The 18,987-nt window shown below is 36.5% G+C and overlaps 1 protein-coding gene across 1 annotated transcript in view; it reads left to right on the top strand.

The window, feature by feature from the left end:
- The window catches only part of clstn2a (calsyntenin 2a), a 223,816-nt gene extending 208,748 nt beyond the window's left edge, over positions 1-15,068 (top strand). The window contains exons 10-17 of the mRNA XM_084119337.1: positions 510-676; positions 932-1,080; positions 8,274-8,482; positions 8,926-9,093; positions 10,866-11,011; positions 11,608-11,731; positions 12,823-13,010; positions 14,002-15,068. Coding sequence (XP_083975463.1) covers positions 510-676; positions 932-1,080; positions 8,274-8,482; positions 8,926-9,093; positions 10,866-11,011; positions 11,608-11,731; positions 12,823-13,010; positions 14,002-14,205 — 1,355 coding nt within the window. The 3' untranslated portion in view covers positions 14,206-15,068. The remainder of the gene's footprint in view (positions 1-509; positions 677-931; positions 1,081-8,273; positions 8,483-8,925; positions 9,094-10,865; positions 11,012-11,607; positions 11,732-12,822; positions 13,011-14,001) is intronic.
- The last annotated feature ends 3,919 nt before the right edge of the window (positions 15,069-18,987 follow it).

Below are 18,987 nucleotides of genomic sequence, written 5' to 3'. Positions count from 1 at the left end.
AAATCGTATCCGGGTCAAAATGGCCCGAACAAAAGATTATATATATATATATATATATATATATATATATATATATATATATATATATATATATATATATATATATATATACACATATATAAATATATACATACATATACACACACACACATTTATATAGAGACTTTATAAATGAACTGACTTCATGCAACTGGTCCATCAGATCTAATTTTGTTCTTTTGATAAACTGCTGAATCACATTCACACATGATTGTGGGTTACCATTTACAGCAAAGAATACAAAAAAAACACTTCTTTTTAAAATCGAGCAGATGGAGGCATTTCAGTAGACAGGCTTGTCTTTGTACCTCTGGAGTCAGTATTGTGCCAGATGAGGTGTTTTTGACATTTTGACACATGCAAACACAGTGTCACTTAGCTTCCAGATGTCTTTTGCTTTTGTACACTATATTTTTTTGCCAGCAACCATGAGTATGTGTGTGCCTAAATTTTAGTGTGTTTGTTTACAGGAGGAGAGGTGACCACTCCACGGTTCACACAGTATTTCCGAGGAAGCCTCTCAGGCTTGACTATCCGACCTGGGAAGATCGCAACTCAAAAGGTGATCTCCTGCCTGCAGGCTTGCAAGGAGGGCCTGGACATCAGCTCGCTTGAAAGTCTGGGCAAAGGCATAAAGGTACATGCACACACACACATACGCATACAAATACGCAAAGCCTTGGATGGAAAGATTATAGGCATTCCATTCTTTGTCCATCTCTATAATATCATCTGAATATATTTGAGAATCCTTTGACACCAGTCATTCCCAGCCCTCATTTATTCGTCTATATGTAAATGTGTTGACTTGTTCAGTCGCTCCTTTGCTTTAAGGTTTTTTTTTTCTCTCTCTTGATTATGAAAATTCTCACACTCTCTTGATCCCTCTCAGTTCCACTTCAACCCGGCTCAGTCAGTGCTGGTCATGGAGGCAGATGACTTGGAGAACATCAACACAGCCATGACAAAAGTTTCCTACATCAACTCTCGGCAGTTTCCCACTCCCGGTCTGCGCAAACTCCACATAACCACCACAGTCCAGTGAGTACCGCTCTAAAGGTCAAAAACATTACAACTTCAGCTCATAAAGTCTTTAATAGATTGATTATGCTGCAAGTGTGGGAGTAAATATTCAAGCGAATGAATACTTGTAAGTATAGCTTGCATAAGGGTACTTTTTAAGAGTTGTCGAGTGCTATAAAAGTGTGATGATCATTTTATTTTGTTTAATCTCAAAAGAAAGTGGTGTTAATAAAAGCAAGGCTAGGTGTTTGAGAGAAGGATGAACAGTAGCAGAAGGCTGTCTCTCTGATCAATACTACAGAGCTAAGGGATGAGTCTGCAGGGTTGTCTTGGCTACTGATAACATCTGTCTTGCACTGCATGACTCTCGAGTGCCTGGATTCAATCTGGATCTAACATTAACTCATTTCCACATATCCAGCAGAAACTTACCCAAACAACTTTGAGAAAAGAAAAGTGTCAAAAGTGTTGCCCTGATAAAAAAAAAAAGTACAGTTTAAACTAGGGCTGCACGATTAATAGTGTTGTAACAGTGATCACGATTTTTGCTTATCTTGATTAAGCATAATTGTCTGCAATATTGTCCCGCAGGTTATTTATCCTGAAAAAGGTATTTTTTTCTTCTTCTTTCTGTTGACTTTTCTGATGTCTTGGAATTGTAACAAGCCTTCACAAGCTTTCATGCTTTGGGTTGCCAGATGTCAAGAGTTTAAATATCCCAATCAGAACTTTTCTCTTAAATGGATACATGCTTTCTCTTCACTGAAAAAAAAAAAGAAAAAAAAAAAAGATCTGAAAACACAACACATGTTGGACTTCTGCTCATAATGAAAGTGCAATACAGCCAGTCTGTTTTCTTGCATGCGTCAATATCTGCAAGCAAACCTTCTCAGTGACGAATTGTAATAAATTTAAACAAGAATCTCAACTTTATTGTTTGCGATTGTGGTTGCTGAATAAATGCATATATGCAATCTCTCTGCTACAATAAAAAAAATGTATAGAAAAACATTAACATAATTTGGAAGTATTTTACTTAATGTTAGAATTGGACTATATTCAAGGCGACTGCCTATGTATTTCTACTAAAAAGAGCTGGTAAGCTTCAGGTATAGTATTCTCATATCAATTTGTGGTAGTAGCAAACCCTGTCATATTTCTAATAACTGTCGATCACAAATAATTAAATTATATTATAATATAGTGTATTATTTATTATTATATCATAATATAGTTTATTATATATTATTAGGTTACACATTATTTTGATGGTTCCCTTTAACACATTCTGTTGACTGTAAGTAATGTTGCACCTACATGTCAAATAACTCTCAGTAGAATATTAGTATACCGTTAGGGATGGTAGAATAAGTTGACATGTACTTGCAAAGTTACTTAGTCATGAGAATGTCTGATAAAATATTATTAAAATAAAGTGTTAGCAGATATTAAGCAGACAGTCTTCTAATAGTCTACTGATACTCTAATGAGAATTAGTTGGCATGTTGGTGTAACATTACTTATAGTCAACAGAATGTCTAAAGGATGCCATCAAATTAAAGTGTTATTATTATAGTAAATATAATATTTTACTATATTATATTAAACAATAACATTTTAGTAATAAATTCCAGAAGCTTTAAAGACCTTTAGTGTGAAAGTGGATCGTACTGATATTGCTTTGTCCTGTCATGTAACACTTCCTTAAGATTTCATTTTCTCACAATATCCATGCACTGCACCGGAAGTTGTGGTGGTCACTGAGGCTAAATGCGGAGGCAATCATGCACAGAGTCCATTTCACTGTTCTAGCTTTTGAGGGAAGCGTGTGTTCATGTATATAATTAATATAATAAATCAGGAAACCAGATGATGTCAAATCAACCTTGCATATGAGATGAGGTTCTCTTGATTTGTGCCTATGTGAAAGTCCAATAATTGATTAAATGTAAAAAGAAATTTCTCAGCTCAGAACAATTGTGGTTAATATTCATGATTATCAGTTTAATCATAATCCTATATATGTTTTTCTGGTCTTGGCTGCTCTCCTAGCCTACTCAAATTGGTCTGCTTTGCAAGTTTCAGAGAGGTTTTGGGCACTTGAAAGTCTTCTTAAACCAGATTACAACCATTATGCATTTGGCGGAAGATTTTACATTACATTACATGTAACGCATACATTTTATCAGTTCATGCATTCCCTAGGAATTGAACCCATGTGTTGCAAATGCCATATACTGTTTGAGCTACAGAGATGATATCGAAGCAGCTTGTGCTGAAGCTGTTATTTTCAGCAGGGAGTGTTCATGTAGTGTTCTGGTTGTGCGTCTCTGGATAATGGACATGCCTGCTGGTGATGACTGCAGTGAGATGAGCTGATGAGCACATGAAAGGCCATGATAAAAGAGATTCTGTTGTGTCAGAGAGCCATCCTCTGCAGTACAGCAAAACACAATTACAGATGCCGTCAAACAGCATGACACAGCACAGGTCAGAGAGTGACAACACAGCTCTGCACAACACTGCAAAACATGACTTAAAGGAACAGTTCACACACACACACACACACACACACACACACAAATGCCATTGTTGTCTATACCTGTATGACTTTCTTTCTTGAGTGGAAAAAGAGTTACCTAGCACAACATTCAAGCTAGGAAAGGTGACCACGGTGGATCCACTCTCATTGTATTGAAAAGAGCAGCTTGGAAATCTGGTGTAAACATCTGGTTTTGTGTTTCACGCAAGAAAAAAGCCATACAGGTTTGTGACAACATGAGGGTGAGTAAATAACAACATAACTTTTGTTTTTGGGTGAGCTATCACTTTAACACAGGGTATATTGTAGAAAAACAGAGTAATATAATGAGAAATGGACTTCCTGCTGTTAATCTACAGCACTGTAATAATTTACAAAGACTTTTACAGGAGTTACTTCCTGTCTTATTTTAACTGTGATATTGCGTTCTTTTTTTCTCTTTATCTCTTTTCTCTCACTATATCTCTCCCATCTTATTGCCACCATCCTCCCGCACATGGTTCTTGTTTATTGATCACTACCCCCGACTGTCTTTCATGTCTAGCATTTTAGTATCGCTCCAATAAAGAAAGAATTGATTTGTTTTATAGATTTCCCCCTCCTCTAATAAATAATTGTGATTAAAGCTGCATATTTGAATATGGTTACCAGTAACTTGATTACATTTTTTAGTAGCATGACAATAGCTTAGTTGTTGAAATGAGTAGTTTTCCATGACAAACATTTTTCTTTTTGTCTTTTTTTTTAAATCTTAAAAAACTGTTGTTGTATTTCAGACACAGCTTCCAGAAGACTGAACTAAACTGATAATTAGACTCCATTTTGTCTCTTAAGACATCTTTTAAATAAACTGATGAAAAAAATGTTTATATATACATATGAATATGACATTAAATTCATCAGAGAATCCTGAAAAGAAATGTATCACAGTTTCCACAAAAATATTCAAATGTAATTTATTCCTAGGATTGCAGAGCTGAATTTTCAGCACCTTTTACAGTGTCACACGATCCTTCAGAAATCATTCTAAAATGCTGATTTAATGCTCATGGAACATTTCTTATTAGTATCAGTTGAAAACAGTTTTGCTGCTTGAAATATATTAAAATAAAAAACAGTGGTCCCATATAACACATGATAACAGAGGTCTAGGGGCTATGAAACTACCATATAGGTTTCAAAACAGTCAATCCACAGACAAATGCACACAGCCTGCATAAAGTAGCGGTGCCTTTTCACGAGCCGTTGTGACTTCCGTAAATGTGATGTCAGAACTATTCAGTCACCGCCTTCAGTCACAAAAAGCACTGCCCACCGTCACGAAACTACATCATTGTACAGGTTTCTGAACAACATTAATATAAGAGAACAGTGGCTAATGTTTATTTATTCAGAAAACGCCACAGCAGTTTAGTTCGACCTTAACCGTCTGTTCTGCATAGGCTATTTCACGAATGACTGCTTCGTCAGTCAGACACAGTTCAATGCCGGTTTTTCAAAGAAGCTTCTCCTCAAAGATGCTGCAGTCCCTACAGTTCATAGTTTTACAAGTTTACCTTGAGCGTCAATTGCAGCATGTTCTCACATTCTGTGAGCATCCTTGCACATTTACCACAAGTACCTTCTACAGAAAAAGTTACATTGTAAAAGAAATTGTAGCCCGTCAACTTACTGTATCAGTAGGAAAGCAATAGTTAGCTTACTGCATTCGGTGTCTGTCTGCTAACGTTACATATTATAAAGCAGTTAAGTGTTTCAAAATCAGTGTATAACTAGCTATTAACGTACATATTTTGGAGATTTAAATCGAATTTGACAAAAAAAGTCTGAGTTTGTTTACAGACAGTTCAAATTAGTTAACGTTAAATCTGCGTGCAGCATTGATGTAATGGTAATTATAATACTCTTACAATAACGCCGAAAGTAAGGAGGTGGTTGTTTGTCTCCTGTCGTCACTGATTCGTGGTCTGAGTCTGGCTCGAACATATAAGGCCGGATAACATTTTCCTCAGCAATGTCCATCATTACAGGTGTTTTATTTACCTTACTTGTGAGCATCACCAAGCCACCGCAGGCTACCTATAGCATACATGACCCTAGTTATATGTGGTTGGCCTGGCCGTGTGTCACTCAGAAAACAACAGGCCAATCAGAAGAGAGGCTCATGAATATTAATTAGACAGGCCAAAATCGACCTGTTCTTAAAGGGATGGTTCGGAGTAAAATCAACCTAGGGTCCTTTGCACCATGACCTCAAGCCAAACACCCCCCCAGAAGCCTTTTTTCCCTTGGTCGAACATTTTTAAAGTTAGAGCTTAAAAATATATATCAGCCGAATGGCTTAGTGCAGGCGCTAATGGATCCAAATTTGTATCTCGTAATTACCCCACTAATAATGCCCAGAATGGTACCAAACTTCTACAGTAGTACAAATAGGTTCTGTACTCATAAAATGAGGCATTGGAAAGTTTGTAAGTACATCAGGAGTTTATTTAAATAACACTTGCCTGACGGCTCATGCTACCGCTAACCCAGACTGTTAGTCTGTTGAGAAAAGCACGTAAAGGTCCTGACAGAAAGCGCCTGTAGTTGGAGAATCACCCATATATTCTTAAGGACATCACAACCTAAAATAAAACTTCAGAAAGGTGTACAATGTGAGACCTTTAATTATGCAGCCTTGGTGAGCATGTGAGACTTCTTTCAAAAACGATAAAAAAATCTTGCCAACCCCAAACTTTTGAAACACCTCCAGTTACATTCAGAGTGTTTTTGTGGGTGTCCTTTTCCCTTTAAAGATACTCATTTAATTGTCAAGAGTGGAAGGAATCGTGTCATCTGACACAGTCTAATGAAACCTATTGGATCCAATTGCACCCGGCTGATATGTGCCCAAATGAAACTTTACCGTGGAGAAAGTGAGAGCAGGAGAGAATGAAAAGAAGACAGAGGCTTCTGCACTTGTCTGGTGTGCATTGGTGAAGAGGATTGCCTAAATGAGAACAGACTTCCCTGGTCGATAGTGGAGTGAGCCGTAGCTCTTGTAATAGCCAGAGTCCGGCTTAGACCAGCTCCCAATATCCTTAAATCAGCCCTGTAAATAAAGCAAGATTGTTGCCCTTTTTCACAAAGCCTTTTTAATGAGTGAGCATGCTTTCGACTATTTTACTTTAGTGCGTCTACCGAAGGGAGCCACTTTTACACATCACAAACTTTCCACCGTCATTTTTACTGCAGTCATTAGATGTAATTGTTTTGTTGGTTCCACACAATTTTGCGCTTCCTTCCTTCTCATTCAAGGCTATTCTCCGTGGCCGTTTGAGAGAGATCGTTTAGGAGGTGATCCGTACAGAGGAATTACCTCAGGGAGATAGCGCTCCATCGCTCGAGCGCGTCTAAGCGTCTCTCCACCCGCGACGGTGGCAGAAAGCGGGTTGTTGTTTCGAACAAACAGATAGTTCTTAATTAGTGGGCGAATATATAAATGAATTAGTAAACCAACGAGTGCTCTTTAGGGCTCACCCTTGAAAAATAGTAATTACTGGGTGCATCGTGAGAAAGGGAGGCCTGTTAATCCTAAGACACTTTATTTCCCCCCTTTCTCCTCGCATACTAGCTGTAATGAAGCTGGAGGGACTCCAATTTCCTCGGCAGGTCGGTGTGCGAGTCTGTTTCAGTCCACGCTTCAGCGCCTCTGTCTTAATCAACACTGCTTCTGACTGCCATATCAACTTCTTCAGCAGGCATCAGGAGGAGGTGGCACCACTGCTCGCGTTCTCGCAAATATGTTTGTCGACTCGCTGCTTTAAAACTAACTGTATTGCGGCATCATTAATTGGTCCTGAGGTGGATTTCACCTGTGAAGTACGACTGTGCTGAAGTTGATGGTGACAGACAGTCAAAAACAACAGTTAGACTGTCAAACACATTTGCTTGAAAAAGAGTTTGTGAGTGCCAGTGCATGTTAATGGGCTCTTACTCAAAGTGAGATACAGACTTTATTTTGGGAAGCAAGTGTGTTTAGGCAATTCCAATGTTTAATACAGTGTGTTTAAATGCATAAAAAGGATGATTTTTCTTTGATTACTCAAATGACCTGTATGTATTTCCTTGATTTTCATTTTTATTCATTGCTTTAATTTAAAATATTTTAATTTTAATTTGTCATGTATTACTGAAAATGTTGGTTTATAATATGAATTTCATATTTTGTTTACTACTGGTATTTACTACAGGATTTAGTTTTTTTTGTTTTTATCATTTTCAGATTTTTTATAAATAAATATATATATATATTTATTATTATTATTATTATTATTATTATTATTATTATTATTATTATTATTATTTATTTTTTTATTTTTATTTTTTTGTCTTTCATGCAAACTACGAGTCAAAAGTTTGGACACACCTGAATGAATGTTTCTAATGATGCAAAATACCATGACCAATAGGCGTATCCAAACATTTTACTAGTTGTGGTCTCATTGCTTTAAAGCGGTGTAAAATCTGCTGAAAATCAGTGTACAGAAAGGTATAGACAATACAAATATTTTGAACATGGCTAATCCCATCAGATCTAAAACTCTGTTTTCATGTTACTCTGTGGTCTTTTACACCTCCCGTGTTAAGTCTCTTGTTTCCCTCCTCTCCGTTTTGAAACTTGTAGGTGTTTCGGTGAAGATACGTGCATCTCCATTCCAGACATCAAGGCGATGGTGATGGTAATGCCGCCCAGCGAACCTCGGATCACCATTGCTGGAGTGGAGCGGCTGGTTTGGCCCGCAGCTCAGCTCCGAGCACCTGTCGGGGTGGCCCTTTTCAAGGACATACACATCATTAGTACCGTCACCAAGACCGACACCACCCTCAGCATAGGTGATAGATGACTCACTTTCACAGCTCATATATTAACATAATCTCACTCCTTTGCATTCATCCATTTCACAGGTGCCACAGTTGCACTGTTTGCCTGCAATGTAACCGTACAAACGTTTTAGTATTTCTACTGAAGTTTCTTCCCACGGATGTGTTTTTTATATAATGGTTTAGTCTATTATTATCAAGATTATAAACACTGCCTTCTGGTTATTACACTGACCTTAAGTCAATTGTTTTTTTGTTAGTGTCTTTTTTCATTTAAAGTTCAACAAAAGCGTCCGGCTTCTTTTATCGAATGTAGTGCCAGGGGTAGTGAAACAATAAATCATCGAAATTAAATTCATACACAATCAATGGTTGTTTGTGGATACAGCGCAAGGTCATATATTAGCCACTGCATATCTCTGCCTGTGTAACTGTGTGTGTATTTGTGTGTGTAGCCCGGAGGCCTGGCATTCTGGAGTTGATGCATAACCTGGATTATTGTGATGTGCTGGTGATCGGAGAAGAGCTGGACCCGGAGCGGGAGAGTCTGGAGATCCACCACAGCTCTCTCTTGGGCAAACATCTGGACGCCACCAACTCTACCTCTGGCATCTCCATCTACGGTATGGTCGACCACATGTCTCGAATCTATACAACCATCTGCTGCCAGAATGTTTCTCATAATCTCTTTTTTACTTTGCATTACAGTGACTTCATTTATTGCTAATTTATTGCATCTTCCATTTGCTTCATTTAGCATGAGTTAGAACGTAATTAAATCTAGATCAGTATATATGTACAGTATCTGTAGATGTTCAACTGATTGTACTTCAGGACAATCAGTTTAACATCTACAGTCTCATTGAACAATCACTTAAACATCTATAGATACATGCATACAGATCTAGATTTAATTAGGTTCTAACTCATTCTAAATGAAGCAACTAGAAAAATGTAAAGCCTCAAGTTGTGGATAAGCAATAAATGTGTTAAAGGAAAAAGCCCAAAAATGGGAAATCGGTCATTATTTACTCACGCTCATGTCATCCGAACCTGTTTCTTTCCTCTATGGTACAAAAATTGGAGACATGTTGAAGCACATTCTGGACACTCTTTTGCATATAATGACAGTGAATGGAGATCAAGCTCCAAAATGACAAAAACAAAACCATGAAAGCATCATAAAAGAGCTCCATTTGACTTGTGTGCTATATTCAAAGTCTTCCTAAGCCAAAAGTATCCATTTATATGTCGCCTTTAGATGCAAAATGGCAGGTTACATCAATGTGACATATATGTTGGAATAATTCAATAAAGTATGGAGGCTACAGCAGAGGGGAATTTTAAGTGAATTACAACTTTTTTAGGGGAATACAATTTCAGTCTGTTTGCACAAAGCCCATTGTATGTGGAATATATTACCTTTCAAAGGTTTGGGCTCTGTACTATTTTTAAATGTTTTTATCTCTTATGGCTACAATAAAAAAAAAAAAAGATTATTTCAATATATTTAAAAATGTAATTTGTTCCTGTGATGGCAAAGCTGAAATTTCAGCAGCCATTTCAGCCATTACAGCCATTGACTAGTCTTCGGTGTCACATGATCCTTCAGATATCATTCTAAAATGCCAATTTGGTGCTCAAAATCATTTCCTATTATTATCAACTGTTGTGCTGCTTAATATTTTTGTTGACACCGTGATACACTTTTTCAGGAATCTTTGATGAATAGAAATATGAATCTTTCGTACATTATAAATTTATTTACTGTAACTTTTGATCAATTTAATGTATCATTGCTGAATAAAAGAATATTAATTTCTTTAAAAAAAAATTACTGACCCCAAATTTTTGAACGGTAGTGTATATATTAAATTATTTTATTTTTTCATTTTTTTTCATTTTGAGAACCTAGAATTCAAAAGAGTGAACAGAATATACAGAAAAATATATGTATTTGATTTAATCAGTAAATGATGACACACCCAGTTTTGGGTGAACCCCTTTAAAAAGAATGAATATGAGAAAAATATTCAGCATGTATTTTTGCAGCTGATATCAGTATCTGGTGGGTCAAATTTAAATGCTTTTATGCTTTTCAAAAAAGTTTTGATCTTTAAAAGTCACTCTCGATTGTGCTCAAAATCCTTTAACCCAGACCCTGCTCAGACTCTTGAACAGATCTCTGCCTCTATCATACTGTATACATTTGGCTTTTCGCAAGCAAATTCAAATCACCTTGACATTTTGTGAAGTGGTTTGAGTGTCGGGTACATTTATTAGAGAAGGACTAAGACCTACTTGTTCAGGGGCTCCACGTTGAGGATCTCTCATGGCTCTAGAGCTCTTTTATCTGATTAGACCGAGTTCCTGACACCGGTCTTTCTTGTCTCAGGTGTTGACTCCATGGCGCATTATGAACAGGCCATCAGGCAGGTGAGGTACCGTAACTGGAAGCCTGGCGGTCTGTCTGAGAGAAGGTTCCGGCTCAGTTGCTCTGAACTGAATGGACGCTACACAAGCAATGAGTTCAACTTCGAGGTCAGAGACTGCCTTCATACTGGGCATGGCTTTTTTATTATTTGTATCATCCATTTACTTTATCCCCTCTTTCAATTCCTGCTTTTCTTTCAGCTTTTTGCACTTTTTGACTTTTGGTGCTTAAAAGTTACCAAAAACTGTACTTGCAGAGCCAGGCTCTTGACTTTTAACTCTTAATTTCTGACTAAGACAGAAAGAGACCGACCCTCTGACTAAATTGACCAACCATGTTTTTTGTTTTTGTTTTTTACTTTTTCTTTTAGTTTAAATCTGAAATGTATTATTATTATTATTATTATTTTGTGAGGAAACCCATTTTTATTTAGCTATTTTGAGTTTATGATGTTTGTTCTGGTATAGGAGACATGATGTGATTGAGACTTCAGTATGATTTTCATTATGATTGTTATGAACCTAATTTCATTATAAAACGGTCTCAGTAAAATCAGATTTTTTATTATTTTAATTTTTTTATTATGACATAACGAAGCTTCATTTGCTGAAATAACTTGACCTGGCCAAGATGTTATGGATTCAAAACAGAACAAGCAAGCTTTTGTCTCTCTAAACTATTTTCTGTTTGGCCCTCCCCTCAGATTGGAGTAGTGCACAGCTCAGAGTCTGTGGAGCATGCCAATCACATGGCCGTCCAATCCCAGTACATGAGACCTGTGCATCATCCACTGGTGGTTCATACGGCAGACTCTGATCACATCTCAGGTAAAGTCAGCCCTCATGCCTCTTAATGATGTTTGTCTAAACCTAATCATGCAGTCATTTTACCCTGGGTGATATTATTGTGAAAAATATGTTAGTTTGCCTTGTGATTAATTAAAAATGTGTTAAACCATCTCATTAAATTGTAAACAAGTGGCTTTAAGGAGAACAGTAAATGTGTCACAAAAACTATTCATGGGAGAATTCAGCTTCTAAAAAAGCAGATATGCACACACACACACACGCACATACAAACCCCTGCACGCTGGTCTAAGCGGATGACGGGCTCTTGAGACCGTATTGTTGGTTTGAAGGAGTTTGGAAAATTACACTTACTCTACCAGCTCACGCACACACCAGGGGCACCAGTGATCTCCCCAAGGGCGCACAGAGCACAGCTGACTGCAGCGAGATGGAGCACTCTGCTCTCTGGACTGAAGAGAGAAAGAGGGGGAGCGAGAGATGACAGGATACGAGACATGCTGCTTTAGGAGAGACATGGAAAAACAGCAGGTGGCACTGTGACCCCATGCTCCCAATCATTCTCTTGCTGACTGCAAGGTCTTAGTTAGCGACACTATTCTTTAAGTGTACTGTGCCAAACTGTCTTACTCTGTCAACACGGCCAAATAAGCTTCCCCTCAGCTACCTAGTAGCGACCTCCATTAGAAAAAACACTAATCCAGGATTCTATTGATTTTTGTATGGCTGAGTGAGTCATAATTCTTATGAATGAATAAACATAATTGCAGAATAGAGAGAGTAAAGCAATAAGCCTCTAAGACTTTCAGATGGCAGATGGGGCACAGGTGTGGGTTTGACAACAAGTCAGAGGTGAAGCTAGGTATGACAGGAGCTAGTGAACCTTAGAATGGGCATCTCAATGTGCTGATGGTGAAAAAGACTGGAAAATAGATGCCTCTAACATGGAAAGGATGTTGGGCTTCTTGGAAAGGCTGACAAGTGCAATATATGACAATGTTCAGTAAATAATTAAATTATCACAACAGACAATGTATGCAGTTTTAACCATTTGAATGGTTTGTAGCAACATAATGTAGAATTCATAGATGTCTTTACCTATGTGCCATTAGGTACTCCTCCTGCGGCCACAGTGGTGATTGTAATGTGCATCGCTGCCCTGGTGGTCATTGTAGTCTTGGGCATCTACCGCATCCACACCACCCACCAGGACGGTTCAAAAGAGGACGAAGAGGGAAGAAAAGACCCGGAGATGGACTGGGATGACTCAAATCTTAACATCACTGTTAATCCCATGGAGGTCAGTATGTGCCTCATTGGTAAAGACAATTTTGACACTGAAGGTTGTTAATCTTATCATAGTTTGAAGTAGTTAAACTACAGTCAAGCTATAGTAAAACTAATGAAATTGTAATAAATAATTGGGTACATTACAAGTTACAAACAAAAAGTAGCTTGAACTGTCTTGAAGTTACTTAAGAGGACAATATGTTTTATATATTATATATATATATATATATATATATAAATGAAAAAACCTTCTAATGGTAGGCCTATCATTTAAATGTAATCAGATCCATCAGATTCATTGGAATGAATCAAACTTTCTAAATTGACATATGAGAGAGAGGACAGTTTATGATGAACCAATTCACTTGAATTAATCACACTTTTCTACATTTAGGTAAGCAGGTCAAATTTATTCATTTACTATTATGCTATTTAATATTTTGAATTAGCTTTTATTGTTTATTTTTAATTTGAGTTATTTTGTTACAGTATGTGCTTATGTGACTATTTACACTTTAAACTTATTTGATTTCAGTTAGTTACCAAGGCAACATTTCTAATTTTCATTCATGTAATTAACTTTTTTTAGGTTTAAGTTTTCATCTAATATTTATATTTTATATTAGCTTTATTTAAATTAATTAATATTTTGGTAACACTTTATTTTAAGGTAATGTAGTTACACATTACTTCATATACTTACTATATTAATAACAGTAAATTATGCATAAATACAAGTAACCAACCCTAAACCAAACCCTAACCGTGACTCTATAGTAAGTACATGTAGTTTATTATTATAACTCAGTACTTATTTGAGAACTTATTTGAACTTATTTGTACTTATTTGTACTTTGTACTTATTTGTAAATCACCTTAAAATAAAGTGCAACCAATATTTTTAGTTAACAATAACAACAAGGCTCTGTAGCATGAGGAGTTTTACTGTTTTTATCCTGAAGATGGTCTAAATACAATTAGCATAATTCTTTTGGTTCTAGAGCATTGATGGGACTCAGATTGCTGAGGAGGTTAGGGAGGAGGAGCCAGAGGAAGAGGAGGATGAAGACGAAGAGGATGATGAACTGTCAGGAGATCTCTCTAGTGCTGATTCCGAGGACAGTGATGAAGAGGGAGAGACTAGCATTCAGAAGGGAAAAGTGAAAGGAAAGCTGGAGTGGGACCCATCTACGTTACCCTATTAAAACACAAACAAACACAGTCTCTCACACACACACACACGCACACACATACATACACCTTCACACAAGCACGATTCACACGCAGACATAGACTTGTGGACACACACGTACACATATATACATAAAACACTCGCATTTAATGATCTATCACACTTACAGAAGCCAGAATTTATTGCCTGAAAAGCTGTCGCACATCAACCTGATTTTGACTCTTTCCAACAGCCACAAAAAGCATCCTGTACCGCCATCTGCTGGTCAATATTGGGACGCGCACCCTTCAGTCCAAACGCTGCAAAGCCTGTGTGTACTTCTGTAGTGTATAAGCTGCAGTGTCTCAGTAGATCCACGAAAATGAAAGATAAATTAACACAATGGAATAAATTGTGAATCAACATCTCTGGGATGTTTTTTGTTTTTTATGTTTACAGTTTTTTGTTTATTTTGTGTAGATTAATCAGATTGTAGTCTAACATCATGATGCGTTCTCCCTTTTTGAAACACTAAACTGTAATATTTGACAGTACGGCTATGCCTTCACCATTTGTTGTCTTCAGAGTAACATTTAATATTGCATTGATGTGCAATAGTAAATACCCAAAAGTTGTTTTTTCAATGAAAGTATATAATAATGATATTTTCTTCATTTGAAATTAAGCAAATAGGTTTATTTTAGATTCTCAGAAAGATTTTGATTGAGACGGTTCTCTTTAAACAAAAGTTAGTAATTTATGGAAGCTTGTTTCCGCCACGAAATAAAAAAATATATAAAAAAGGTAATTGTGACTTTCTATTGCACAGTTCTGACTTTTTTCCTCACAATTGCAAGTTTATATCTCGCAAATCTGACTTTTTTTCTCAGTTGAGAGAAAAAAATACAAAAAATTATTTAAAAAAATATATAAACTATAAAAAAATATAAACTTGAGTTATAAACTCACAATTGTGAGAAATAAACTTGTAATTGCAAGAAAAAAGTCAGAATTGTGAGTTTCTATCTCGCAATTCTTTATCAGAATTGAGACTTTATTTTCGGTTTTGTTTTTTTTCGCAATTGCAAATTTCCTAGAATTAATCTTAGAAAAATAATTCATCACAAACAACTCACAATTGCAAATTTTTAAGTCTCAATTTCAAAATATAAAACTCACAATTCTGAGGAAGAAAAATCTGCGGATTTGACCGGATCAATTGCGGAAAACGTCAGAATTGGGAAATCTAAACTCAAAATTGCATGATAAAAGTCAGAATTTCGACTTTATTTCGCAGAATTTCGACTTTGCAAGTTTATTTTGCAATTCAGACTTTATAATTTGCAATTGTGAGTTTGAAATTGCGAGAGAAAAGAACGAATTGTGGGATATACACTTGCAGTTGTGAGGAAAAAAGTCAGAGCTGAGAGATGTAAACTCAATTGTGAGAAAAAAGTAAGAATTGTGAAAAAAAAAAAAAGTTGCAATTACAGTTTTTTTATTTGGTGGTGGAAACGAGCTTCAATCGTAATGAGGCGAAAAAAGGAAAATTTAAACTTCCTATTTTTCTTTTTTTTGGGGGGGGGGTGGGGGTCTCGGTGGGAAGATAGAAGGAAGCATATCTGTTCATTTTTATATGCCTGTCTTCTGTAAATAGAGAACTTTAGAGTAGTTGAATGGTGACTCAGACTCCTCACATCCTCCTGCATCCCTCAAATGGCCTGTTTGTGTCCACACTTGCTTGCTGAAGAGGAAGATTCCTCCTCCTCCTCTCTCTGTCTGTGTTGATCTCTTTTATCGTTCATGGTGTCCTCCTCACCCCAAACGAGGATCGGTTCTCCCTCACTCCACCTCAAATAGATTTGTCTGAGCCTCTGTAGACAAAGGCACTTTTAAACTATTAAAGGAAAGAAATAGAAGAAAATTGTTCAATGATTTTATCCTGGGGCAACTTTGGTATATTCTGAAGATCTTTACTAACCTCCCTGAAGTGTACAGCTCAATTAAATCTTCCAGGAAAAGAAATAAAAAAAATGAATGCAAGAAAATTACAAACAAAAGCAAAGTCTTTGTGAAAAGTGAGGCTTTTGACAGAGTAAAAGCATTTAGCAGTGTCACAGAGATTTTTTTGTTTTCCTATTTAGGAGAGTCTAAGTAATACTTGAGCAACTTTAGATGACACTTATGTTTTCCCCCCTGAACATGTGCGTTTATGAATATGTGCATTGGGTTTCATGTAATGTCTGTTGCAGTGGTTAGGATTTCTCATCCCATCTGCCAAAACGTGCTTGTGATGTCAGCCTTGTGAGACATCCCGTTCCCCCTCCGTCCACCTTCCACACCTTTCGTTCCTATATTTCGCTAGTCCGTTTTTACCATGTGTTATAGAACAGGAACAAAAAAAGAAACTTTTAAAAAGATCAACCCTGTAAAATCATGTAAGACTTCTTTTGTATGTTTTGTTTAACTTTGATGGTCACTGCAGCACTTTCTGTACATTGACCAATAAAGACTTTCTTTAGAATGAGTGAAAGTGTTTATTTCCCATTCAAATGCTAATTATTCTACTTTGTGTACATGCTTAGTTTGAGGACAAAACCGTATAGCTAAATCTATTTGAGCAGTTTCTGTTGGAAAATGATCCATGAAGTGATATACACACATTCGTATACAGTACCATGGTCTGTCTAAATACTTGACTGGCTGCAAGGTGTACATTAAAACCGTGTAATGCATATAGGAGGAGACCTGGGAGTGTTGTAACTGTCAGTTTGACAAGTCAGAAAAGAGCTGTGGGGAGCTGTCATTTAATATCATACACTCCCATCTCCTTTTTGAGCTCACATGAGAAGTGGTATGTGACTCTACGCAACATTGTAGATTTTATTACCAAAAAACAGATATGAAAGGGGTCTTATTATGCTTTTTCCCTTTTTAACTTTAGTTAGTGTGTAATGTTGCATTTAAAAAAGCTCAAAATTCACTCTAAAGGGGAATATTTTCAAGAACTACATACAGTGCACTTCTTCCAGATCTTGTGAAGACACAATGTCACTCATTTAAATAACTTTCTCTAAAACCCTCTTCACAGAGCTTTTTCACATACAAATTATTCCACACTGAATAATTGGGAACCGAATGTGTCACGTTTATTGAGAAAGATAATAAAAACAATTGAATTCTGTGTGTAAAAAGTTTATATACAGTAGGGATATTTAACAAAGTTGTGCACATATTTACACATACAAATTGGATATTGTACACCAAAATGAAACTGCTCGTGTTGTAAAATGTATACACAGGGCTGTGCTAATCATGTTATCATAACATTCATGTTTCACATAGTAAAAATATGAAGGACACTGGCCAGTACAGACAATAATTAAGTATATTGTCAGAGTCAATTAAAGCTAAAAGCACAAATTAAGTTTCTAAAAAAAGTGTACTTCATTTTATTAAAGCTATCAAAGTGGTAAAATCAACAAACATTAAGGATTTAGCCTCACAAGAACATGTTCTGTAATGCATTTATTTTACTTTTAAGTGAATCCGGGATATTCTTTTAAGTCTTTTTTAGCAGTTACGACTTCCTGACAAGTATGAACTTCATGAATTTGACAAGACCATCAAAGAGGAAAAAGTAAATGGCCAACAAATGAAGTGTGGTCATTTTCATTATCAAAGACCCATGTATTTTGCCGGAGACGCACATAGACATGATCTCCTTCTTCTAGAGTCAAAGAGATTGAATTAGTTCCTGTATCATAGCGGTCACCTAGAGGATGATTGTAAATAGTTACTATCTGTTGTCCATTTTTAAAGAGTCTTAGGCCCATAGCTTTAGATGAGCGGTTATGTCCAGACAAAGTGAAGAAATAGACGCCTTTTACAGGTGCTGTGAAGATACCTGTAATGGTATATGCAACAATTAATAATTTATCAAGGATTTCTATGATCATATAAATACACTGTTTATCTGATATGTAGCTTTCAAAATTCTATAACACACAGATACAGATTCAGTATAAGAACACATACCAGTGGCTGGGTTGTAAGCTCTTCCCACATTCACAAAGACATCTTTGTAAGCCAGAGTGATCTCAGTGTTGAAAGGTCCATAGTTACCAACGGATCCAAGTGTGGCAGCAAATGCCACTTTATAATCTGTGTGAATCAAAGATCAAATTTTGTTTAAAAAATAATCATGCAAACCTCTGTATAACACATCTCAGATCACAAACTATATTTCCTATCTTTCTGTTGGGTATGTATACTGTCTGTATATAATTTGTGTATGTAATTTATATAATGTATATAATTTGTTATTACTTTGGACTGATCTGACAAGCTTATTGAGCAACAAAGATACTCATACAGCTTAATTTTTTTAATTCATCCATATGATTTTTTTTATTTTTTTTACTGATTTTCCATCTGTAAGCATGACAAGTGAAATAACAGCTGGGAGGGTTACCTTTTCTCCTAAGATTTTCCTCTGTGACCTCCAGTCTGTTCTTCAAAGACCTCACAGTAGATCTCAGCTCTGCCAGCTCAGACTGAATCCCTGTGAGAAAGTGTTGCTGAAACTCACCAGAAGTCGAACCAGCACTGCTTTCCTCCACATTCAAATGCTCAGTCCTGTCAGTCTGCAATCCCTTCTCTTCCTGCTGGACCTCAGACATACAGGGACAGATGATCACCAGAAGCAGCAGCGGATACAGAATAGCGTAGGACATCTTTACCTTAAGATAATACAAGTGGAAGACTGCAACTGTCAGTGAAGAAATTAATATTATTGGGCTTGGGCTTCTCGTCC

Source organism: Abramis brama (genome assembly GCF_963993115.1).
Source record: "Abramis brama genome assembly, chromosome: 7".
Taxonomy (NCBI): domain Eukaryota; kingdom Metazoa; phylum Chordata; class Actinopteri; order Cypriniformes; family Leuciscidae; genus Abramis; species Abramis brama.
This window is presented reverse-complemented; position numbering and strand designations above follow the sequence as displayed.